An 11,506-nucleotide genomic window follows, 5' to 3' on the forward strand; every position below is an offset into this window, starting at 1 on the left:
CAGCCAACTCGTGCCAATATTCACCGATATAAGTTCAATAACCCTATAAAATAGGTTCCGTAGAACTAAGATTAAAGATGGCTGCACTCACAGCTAGACGCTTCGTCGTTGTTGCTAGGTGAATCATTGCGCGGCTCAGTTGACTTAAATTTTCCCGCATTTACGTACATTTTGATAAACGAAGGTTAGTGACTTTGTCTCTTGCATTAAATTATAAGTAATGACTTTACTACTTGGGCATATTATACGAGTATAACCTGATTTAGGTCAGTTTACAATTTTTTATAATCCGCTTCGCGGAATATAAAGCGTAAACTGACCCAAACCAGGTTATACTCGTATAACATGCCCCAGAATTAAAGTCATTCATTAAGTGTTCTGTGTTCAAGTAATTAGCGAATCATGGTTATAACGAAATAACTCAACGAAACCAAAAAAAAATCGATGTAACTGAGTTATACTTTATACACCAATATCTTATAAGTGGTTTCATATGTATGATAAAATTTGTCAGATAGAAAATAATTTGCTAGAGATCAAATATGTCTAAATCCTAGATATTTTTAGCGTAAAATATCGGGGTCATCATCAACGCCAAATTTTCGTGAAGTGTTAGGATCCGCACCAAAACATTTCGGGGATCAGATTACTTTGTTTAGGAATAAACAAAGATGGCGGACCAGCTCTGGTGGTCAGTTTCGATATCCATCAATTGATAGCCGTAATATTTCGATCACAGTTTACAGTTGTGAACCAAAACAATTGTTTCTTTGTTTGTATCCAGTTTTACGTTCCATTTGAGAATTATTTCACTTGGGTGGAAACGTCACCAGCTTTAGGTTAAGTGCCACAAATTTCGACAAATGCGTAGCGCTCAGAGCCGTAGCAGTGAAGGATACTTATCGTATTAAATCCTAGCGTGACACGGGACCTTCGGGTTGTTTTGGGGGTTGGGGGGTCTGAAAACCAGCGACTCTCTCCTCAAAATCTGGGCGCTTGGCGAAGGATCATTTAAACGTCTCTGAAGTTAGCGTTGACGTTGACGCGTCGGGATCGGAAATCAAACCCGTGTCTCCCCATTGCGAAATGAATGCCCGAACCACTAATCCACTACGGAACAATTATCTGGCAATGACCATTGCAGCTGTTTGAAAGTTCAAAATGTGGGAAATATGATATTGCATGCACCCAGTAATGATTCAGTAACAGATGACTTGACTTGAAAATGAACAATTCATTTAAAAAAAAAAACCAAGAAAACATTCCGGCTATATGAGAAAGGAGTGATTGAATTTATATTGGTTTGTATTGGCGCTGCTTTTCATTGGCGCTTGTTGTGACCGGACTCCAGCCAATGTTCACCAATATAAGTTTAATATAGCTTACCAATCCAATATTCGGATGATGCATCTCCGAATCCATTTTTGTAGGCATCCCAATTCTTGGCAAAATCCACAGATCCGTCCGTCCGTTTCAGTATTACCTAAACAGGAAATATTTTATCTCGCATAGAATTTATGATCAGAAAAGAAGAATCAAAGGTTTCAAATCAATGCGCCTAATATCGATTTTTCTAATACGTAATCCCTGTATGGTGGCATGTACTTATCTTTTTGATGCTGCATTTTGCTCGAAATGTAGAAACGCCATTTTTCAAATTCATTTTTCGTTTGAATCGAATACAATGTACCATAATTTTTCTACTATCATACTGTAATTTCCGGTAATTGAAATTAATGAAAATGATAAGGAAGTTCAGCAACATAAACAGACACTTTTTAAAAGATGCACACAGTGCCATACCGCATTTTTATAGAACGGAGAGGCTTACCGTCCATCCTCCTCCTTCCGTCGTCATGTCACAGTAAACAGAGTGATCATCGTATCCTTTGGTACGAATCGTGTAGACACCAGACAACATAACCCCTTGCTCTGAGTGCAATGTTTGACAGTCGGTGTTCCCTAAGGATTTAATACAAAGGAAGGTAAAAATGTAAAGAAGGAAGCAGAATTTTACATGTAATATCTGTGGCAGATATTACCCCCATGGTTGTATACCCCCCCCCCCCCCCCCCACCTAATTTTGGTTGAATATTTTTTTCCCTAATAATAGGTAATATTTTGCCATTTTTGAATCGTCAACCCACTTTCTTGATCGAAAAAGATGTAAACTTGGGTTACATCCCCATTTTTTGAATATTTTCTGGATCCGCCACTGAATATGAAATTAATAAATAAAATCGAAAGTCTGTCTCACCAGAGGGGCTTCTTATCCATTTTGTTATCAATATACAATTATATAAATATCTAACAAGGGATGACACGAAAATAGGATAGCGATTGTAAACAAATCTCAAAATCACCTTCAATCAGTTCCAAGAAACAGATCGAATTTTCCAATAAAAAGGTCGTTAAACATCTCGTAATACAAGTCCAACGTAGTCCGATCCTTTCGTATTTAATTCAATGAGTTTTACAAACGAAAACAATTCAAGCTGTCTGCATTGTCGCCGATCACGCACAGGAAAAGATAACTCCGGCAATGAAACTAACGTAGTCCAATCCTTTTATGTTGGATTTAATGAGCTATAAAGACTGGAGTGTTGTACACTGTATTTAAAATCAAGCTGGAATAAAATATGACCTTCCAAAGGAAAAAAATCCCGTTTTAAATACCGTCATTTGCGTAAAAAAAAATCTAGGTTTTTCTTTCTGAATATAAACATTCCCGAGAGTGTCCGAAAGCTGCAAGTTTCATTGCAGAAGTTATCTTTTCCTGTGCATGATCGACGACAATGCAGACTGCTTGAATTATTTTCGTTTATAAAACTCATTGAATTAAATATGAAAGGATCGAACTACGTTGGACTTGTATTACGAGATGTTTAACACCCTTTGGATAGGAAGATTCGATCTGTTTCTTGGAAGTAAGGTGATTTTGAGCTTTGTTTACAACAACCTATTTTCGTGTCATCCCTTATTCCCCTGTGGTCTTACCTGACACTTTTCGAAAATACTGCCACCCGACTTCGGAGCCTGTCAACGAGGCGTCAAGACATTGCTCATGCAGACGACATCTACTGTCCTTGACATGATGGCCGAAACACGTGCATATTTCTTGACACATGGCAGCGCATGTTATCAGAGATTTGTCCAAGAAATTTCCCAGTACACCGCCATCTCCAATCCTGTCGGTCAGCTCGGATGCGGCTAAATAACGCGACCGGACATGCACGGAGATCGCCGAACCGATGGATAATGTTAAAACTGAGACCAGTATCATTCTCTGAGAGACGGCACGAGGAAACATTGAGGCCATCTTGATTTAACGATAGAATTTTCAACACTAATTGGTTATAGAGTTCAACACAGCAATGATGATGCTTATTCATCCAACAGAATTTTATATTGCGATCTCTAACTTTGAGATTGCCCATTAATATTCACAATGATCATCATCTGAAAAAAAAAACATTCTTGCCAGTGGCGGATCCACAGGAGGTGGGTTAGAGGACTTTTATTCCATCCGTTTTGTTGAAGATTTTCAACAAAAATGGTTGTTTTTGTTTGATTAATCCCCCCTCCTTTTAATAGGGGGAAGGTGACATGCACAACCTTGAGTTGTAACCCCACCCCTTTGAAATTTAACTGGAATCCGCCTGATTTATTTATTCCTCAGCTGCAAATTATGATATATATTTAAATGTGTGACTTCCACTTCTTTAGAACTACGAATTACGGAGGAGGGAGGAGGGCTTGATTTCCTCTTCGTTACGTGACATACTCCTTGTTCAATCATCTTACCAGGAAGTTGAACCGTGTTCCTTACCGTCTTTTAAGATACTACCGCATTGTTTTGATTCCGGATGAACCTTAATCTCAAATAGTTACTAAGCCTTGTACATATTCTACTGTCAACATTGCGATATAACCATAACTATTTTTAGTCGGCATACAGCTCCACAGAAAAATTGTTATTTTATTTCATGCATGTCCGACTTTAAATAAAGTTTTATTTCATTTGACTTGAACGTAAAACAAAACTCACAAATACCAAGTTAACAAATTCCTATACACATGTACTGATGACTGTGCCGCTAATTCCGCTCCACTGTATGGTCACACTACTAAACCCGATGTACTGTAAGTTGTACCGGACCCTCTACTGTAGAATGTGTGGACTGTAAGCTGTACCGGACCCTCTACTATAGAATGTGTGGACTGTAAGTTGGACACTCTACTGAAGAATTTGTGGACTGTAAGCTGTACCGGACTCTCTACTGTAGAATGTGTAGACTGTAAGCTGTACCGGACTCTCTACTATAGAATGTGTGTACTGTAAGCTGTACCGGACTCTCTACTATAGAATGTGTGTACTGTAAGCTGTACCGGACTCTCTTCTATAGAATGTGTGGACTGTAATCTGTACTGGACTCTCTAGTTTACTATAGAATGTGTGTACTGTAAGCGGTACCGGGCACTCTACTATAGAATGTGTGGACTGTAAGCTGTACCGGACTCTCTACTATAGAATGTGTGTACTGTAAGCTGTACCGGACTCTCTTCTATAGAATATGTGTACTGTAAGCTGTACTAGACTCTCTACTATAGAATGTGTACACTGTTAAGTTGTACCGGACTCTCTACTATAGAATGTGTGGACTGTAAGCTGTAGCGGACACTCTACTATAGAATGTGTGTACTGTAAGCTGTACCGGACTCTCTACTATATAATGTGTGTACTATAAGCTGTACCGGACTCTCTACTATAGAATATGTGGACTGTAAGCTGTACTGGACTCTCTAGTTTACTATAGAATGTGTGTACTGTAAGCGGTACCGGACTCTCTACTATAAAATGTGTGTACTGTAAGCTCTACCGGACTCTCTACTATAGAATGTGTGGACTGTAAGCTGTACCAGACTCTCTACTATAGAATGTGTGGACTGTAAGCTGTACTGGACTTGAAAAGTCTCTGTAAGTGACACAGACAGTCGGGATAAACTTCGACGCTTCACGACAGCCTACTTCATGAAGCGCCCTAGTGCTTCATAAAACATCCACTGGTGTGAAGCGTTGCAGTTCATACCTTCGTGTATTTTAAAAAATGAAATTTATTTCTTAATTTTTAGATTCCACATTCATTTCTGTCGGAATTTTAATTCGTTAGAATACGCGTACTACATTTATCAAGATTCATACGCGCACTGTTCACAACTGCAGCGCATTCATGGGGAAAATGACTACCATCACAAATGATAACGATATAGAATGTAAGAACATTGGAAATGTAAATATTTACATGTAAATCTGTTTTCGATGACAACTAAATCTCAATCCAAATCAAAACATTTATATCAATCACGCCTCATTCCTCTAGCAAGAAACTTATGTATCATGCGCTAGGAAAAGAAAAATAGATTCATTCCTTAAATCAGAATATAATATGTGACAGAAAAACTTAAATTTGTGGATTTACTGGATGATATTAATCAATATGGGAATTTTTGATATCTTTTCACCTTGGTAACGCTACATCTTCCATCTTTTCACCCTGCGTTATTTTCATTTTCAAGCATTTCGTCAAAATAAAGACTATTATGAACCCCAATTTAGTAATTTAGTCTATATTCTTGAGACACATACTACCCTCTTAAATCTGGATAATGGCCAGGGGCCCGTTTTACAAAACAACTTACGACAAACTTTACATACTGGAATTTTCCGGTTTATTGTAAGGTTATTCACTCCAAATGCAACATATTTCTTTAAAATGTTGAAAATTAAGCCTCACAAAAGTTTTACTTTATTCACTTAAAGTAATAACTGTATAATACAATTTAAAGACTTGCGACTTTGTCGTAAGTTGTTTTGTAAAACGGGCCCCAGGTCACTACACATTTCTTTCGTTCCATCCTCTCCAGATGAGTTCAGTGCAGTTTTCACCTTCATTTCGATTATAATTGCGATGTCCTTAATTATAGATGTGCACTGGATAACGGTATGATAGTACTCTTAGGTTCCATGGTAAGAACCCTAGGCTGTAAATAATGCTGCTTTATTTCCTAAAACATTAAAGCTTATCCTTGATGTAATATTAAAACGAGATAGGCATACAAATATATTTTTATATGCATGCTTTTATCTGATTTGTAAATAAGAAATTTTAAAAATAAATACCCTCATTACTAAATCATGTATTCTACATAATACAAGGTTGGAGGAGATAAGACGGTGGAAGAGATATTTTCTGGCAGGGACAAAACAGGGACCTGGTTAAGGAGGAATATACATGTATTGCAGATATTTATATTTCTCAAAAGAAAGTCAACCATTATGATGCCTTAAAGCAATACAAGTTGGAACTGACGGTGTTTTTTCAACTAGCACCAAATAACACATATCAGTTTAACTAATACAATCCCCCAAGATCTGAAGAAAAATTCAGAAAAATAAACAAGGGAATATTGTTTGAGACTATACCTATAATGAGCGTTTCGTATACACCGCCATTGCGTCGTATACACGGACATGGGAACGATGATTGCCGAACATACTCGGGCTGCATGGTGAGACAGAAGTCATATACAAAGACAGAAACTAGCATGAGTAAAAAAGAAAAATAGATAAAACACCCCTACCTTAATATTGAATAAAACATCTCTACCTTATCTCAGAATAGCGATCATTGCATGCACAAAATTTCTAACCAAGGACGTATTTTTGATGGAATTTATATGATATTGACTTAACTTAGTCTAAGACATACATTCTGCCCTGGAATTTCCTTTAAAGCGAACATACGCTGATATCTGCAGCAATATTTTGTATAAATCTCAATTTTCAAATGAGATTTTGAACGTAAATTTTGCAATATGTTTTAAGTGAAGATAACAGAGATCGATCTCATAACTTTTATAAGCAATACAAAATTGAGAGAAAGGCAAACACGGGCCCCTGGATATACCAGAGGTGGGATCTGGTGCCTAGGAGGAGTAAGCATCCCCTGTTGACCGGTCACACTCACCGTGAGCCCTATCTAAATTTAGTGTGATTCTACATGCGATGCAATAACAAGGACGCGTGTATGTACGACTGAACATGGAATTTGTTATTGCATGAACGACCTGTACGAGGTCATACTGACCGTGTCACTGGATGCTCTCTCTCTCTCTCTCTCTCTCTCTCTCTCTCTCTCATTCTCTCTCTTTCTCATTCTCTCTCTCTCTCTCTCTCTCTCTCTCTCTCTCTCTCTCTCTCTCTCTCATTATTTACCACGATTAAATATCCATACATATTTTATGTGCAAACCTTATCCTTTTTTTATGATCGTGCCTGCTTTCAAATCTAAAAATGGAAGTTTTGACAGGAATGACATTGAGCTCTAGAATTTCAAACGATATTACCATAGTTCCTATTTGGACTGGGGTTTTTCCCACTTAAAAATCAAGGGAATTGTAGACTAAGTAAGATTTTTTTGTATCTCTCTAACAACAATACTGCTCCGGGCGTTTTAAAAGAACAAGTGAAGATAGCGAACCGCCGATCCCACAAATCACACTAAAACTAAAATTAAGAGTAGGGTAAACATGGTCCCCCGGACAAGTGGACCAGGTGTCTGGGAGATACATCAATGAGCTAGGAATGACGCAGCAAATTTACTACTACGATAGATTTTTGGTTTTCTTTTTTCAGGGGCGGATCCAGGAATTGCGGTTACGGGGGGGGGGGGGGGGCACTTTATGGGCAGTGGGTCCAGGGCGAAGCCATGGTGGGGGTACAGGGGGCTTAGCCCCCGGAAGCTCCTGGATTTTACAGATTTTATGGGGCTTGAAATATTTCTCCTATTTAGTCATTTGTACTATTTTCTATCATTTTAATAAGGTAAAATTAATAAAATGACCCACATTTTAAGGGGGTTTTGGAAAAAATTAAGTTTTCCCAATAAAGTAATTCAAGAAATCAAAAGATTTTGTCATTTATATCTCCGGGAGTGGGAAATTATTGCTTCTTTTATCATTTAGTACATTTTCCGAAACAAGATTCCGCGATTTACCTTAAATTTGAAAATTGTAGGGGGGGGGGGGGGGGGAGGCGCGCCGGCTGCGCCCCCTCTAAATTTGCCACCGATTTTAACTTTGAAAAAAAAGGGGTTTCAAAGCTTTTTAAGTTTCAAAAATATTTCTTTGCGATGTTTGATCAAAAGACTTTGTGTTCTTTCGATGATTTTAAATTTCTCTTGGATTAAATTGTATAAGGAGAATACATTACAAAATCACACTAAAACTAAAATTAAAAGTAGGTTAAACATGGTCCCCCGGACAAGTGGACCGATACGACATCAATGAGCTAGGAATGACGCAGCAGATTTACTACTACGATAGATTTTTGCTTTTCTTTTTTCAGGGGCGGATCCAGGAATTGCGGTTACGGGGGGGGGGGCGCCACTTGATGGGCAGTGGGTCCTGGATTTTACAGATTTTATGGGGCTTGAAATATTTCTCCTATTTAGTCATTTGTACTATATTCTATCATTTTAATAAGGTAAAATTAATCAAATGACCCAAATTTTAAGGGGTTTTTGGAAAAAATTAAGTTCTCCCAATAAAGTAATTAAGAAATCAAAAGATGTTGTCATTTATTTCTCCGGGAGTGGGAAATTATTGCTTCTTTTATTGTTTGGTACATTTTCCGAAACAAGATTCCGCGATTTACCTTAAATTTGAAAATGTTAGGGGGGGACGCGCACCGGCTGCGCCCCCTCTAAATTTGCCACTGATTTTAACTTTGCTGTATGTCTTTTCTTCCTTTTTTCCCCTGTCTCGTAAAATATTTAGCATTAAAGCTGTGACAACTTCAAATGATCAGCGACTCGTGTTATACATCTTTAACATTTAAAAAGGGGTTTCAAAGCTTTTTTAAGAAATGAAACTTATAATTCTTTCTTTTTTTTTGATGTATGTATCAAACGAAACATTGGACGGAAAACTTCATCAATACGCGTAGTAGCGCATTGATGAAAAAGTTTTCCGTCCAATGTTTCGTTTGATACATGCATCAAACAAAGAATTATAAGTTTTATTTCTTATCATTTAATTATGTTTTTAAGATAGAAAAACAAATACTTTCTCCCATCAAAAAGCTTGAATTAACGTTTTTGAAATGGCGCGTAGGAATACATATATGTAAGAATGAAACAACAACAAAACGGCATGGCTGTGCGTTTAGGTCAGGAACCGTTACTGTGCAGATTTAAATGGATTATACGCCAAATTAAAGGTGCAATGGTTAAAAGCTGAATTAAATATAAAGGAAGATAACAAGTGGTGACTGAATTTATGGTGCATTGTGTTGAAAGAGACGTTGAACACTAGTTGTGTCGTTGGAACGGTGGAATGCAACTCGGCTCCATTTCAATATCGAGTAAAAAGTTCAACACCTCTTTATCTAAAACGCACTCGTTGACTGAGCCCCATATAACGCAGTTCAATTTCATTAATATTTACCAGATCAGAAGTCGCCACTTGCGCCGTCATGTTATCGATCTCGTAAAGCAGACGATTCATACCGGGAACTCGTGTAATCTGTCTACTTCTACCAGTAAGTGGTCTGCATCATCAAGTTGACTATTCTGTCACGTCATCGCTTATGTATGTTCTTTCTTTAAATTAATTTGTATTTTATTCACATCTTTAGTTGTGCTTATTTTTGATAGCAATGAAAAACAAAAATTAAACGAATGCATGTCGCTCTATAAATGCTTGTGTGGAAATCCCGTTCTGTAAATAGCGCTAGAATTAGAACGGGGAAGACGCATTCCAGAGAAAAGTAGTCCCGCGTGCTTAGTGCAGATGAACTCCGAACGAAATTTTGACAGAGAAATCAAACGAATTTTTCAACCAATCAGCATCGTTGATATGTCATCACTTTAAAAGTTATTAAATGATTTAAGTTTCAAAAATAATTTTTTGCGATGTTTGATCAAAAAACTTGTGTTTTTTGGATGATTTTAAATTTCTCTTGGATTAAATTGTATAAGGAGAATACATTATAAGATACATGTGGTTATCGTTTTCATTTACCGAATAAAATATTTATTTCAGAACTTAAGTATACACATCAAACACAGAAACAGCATACCAATGAGTATCTCTCTCTCTCTCTCTCTCTCTCTCATTATCTGTCTCTCTCTCTCTCTCTTTCATTCTCTCTCTCCCTCTCTGATTCTCTTTCTCTCTCTCTTTCTCATTCTCTCTCTCATTCTCTCTCTCTGTTTCTCTCTCTTTCTCATTCTCTCTCTGTCTCTCTCTTTCTCATTCTCTATCTCTCATTCTCTCTTTCTCTCTCTCATTCTCTCTCTCTTTCTCTTTCTTTCATTCTCTCTGTCTCTCTCTATTTCTCTCTCTCTCTCATTCTCTCTCTCTCTCTGATTCTCTTTCTCATTCTCTCTCTCTCATTCTCTCTCTTTAGCTCTCTCCCTCTCTCTCTGTCTCTCTCTCTCTTTCTCATTATCCCTCTCATTCTCTTTCTGTGTCTCTCTCTCTCTCTCTCTCTCTCTCTCTCTGAGTCATTACTTACCACGATTAAATATCCATACATATTTTATGGGCATACCTTATTCTGTTTTCATGATCGTGCCTGCTTTCAAATCTAAAAATGGAAGTTTTGACAGGAATGACATTGAGCTCTAGAATTTCAAACGATATTGCCATAGTTCCTATTCGGACTGGGGTTTTTCCCACTTAAAAATCAAGGGAATTGTAGAATAAGCAAGATTTTTTTGTATCTCTCTAACAACAATTATGCTCCGGGCGTTTTAAAAGAACAAGTGAAGATAGCGAACCGCCGATCCCACAAATCACACTAAAACTAAAATTAAGAGTAGGGTAAACATGGTCCCCCGGACAAGTGGACCAGGTGTCTGGGAGATACGACATCAATGAGCTAGGAATGACGCAGCAGATTTACTACTACGATAGATTTTTGCTTTTCTTTTTTCAGGGGCGGATCCAGGAATTGCGGTTACGGGGGGCGCCACTTTATGGGCAGTGGGTCCTGGATTTTACAGATTTTATGGGGCTTGAAATATTTCTCCTATTTAGTCATTTGTACTATATTCTATCATTTTAATAAGGTAAAATTAATCAAATGACCCAAATTTTAAGGGGTTTTTTGAAAAAATTAAGTTCTCCCAATAAAGTAATTCAAGAAATCAAAAGATTTTGTCATTTATTTCTCCGGGAGTGGGAAATTATTGCTTCTTTTATCGTTTAGTACATTTTCCGAAACAAGATTCCGCGATTTACCTTAAATTTGAAAATTTTAGGGGGGGGGGGACGCGCACCGGCTGCGTTCCCTCTAAATTTGCCACTGATTTTAACTTTGCTGTATGTCTTTTCTTCCTTTTTCCCCCTGTCTCGTAAAATATTTAGCATTAAAGCTATAGCAACTTCAAAAGATCAGCGACTCATATTATACATCTTTTAACAAAAAAGGGGTTTCAAA

General features: G+C 37.5%; 1 protein-coding gene across 1 annotated transcript in view; it reads right to left on the bottom strand.

Annotated features, from left to right (window-relative positions):
• The window catches only part of LOC125663198 (fibroleukin-like), an 8,159-nt gene extending 6,127 nt beyond the window's left edge, over positions 1-2,032 (bottom strand). Inside the window, exons 1-2 of the mRNA XM_048895501.2 lie at positions 1,832-2,032; positions 1,387-1,483 (exon numbers count right to left, since the gene is read on the bottom strand). Coding sequence (XP_048751458.2) covers positions 1,387-1,483; positions 1,832-1,921 — 187 coding nt within the window. The 5' untranslated portion in view covers positions 1,922-2,032. The remainder of the gene's footprint in view (positions 1-1,386; positions 1,484-1,831) is intronic.
• Positions 2,033-11,506: the final 9,474 nt, after the last annotated feature.

The sequence above is a fragment of the Ostrea edulis genome, chromosome 8 (genome assembly GCF_947568905.1).
Source record: "Ostrea edulis chromosome 8, xbOstEdul1.1, whole genome shotgun sequence".
Lineage (NCBI taxonomy): Eukaryota > Metazoa > Mollusca > Bivalvia > Ostreida > Ostreidae > Ostrea > Ostrea edulis.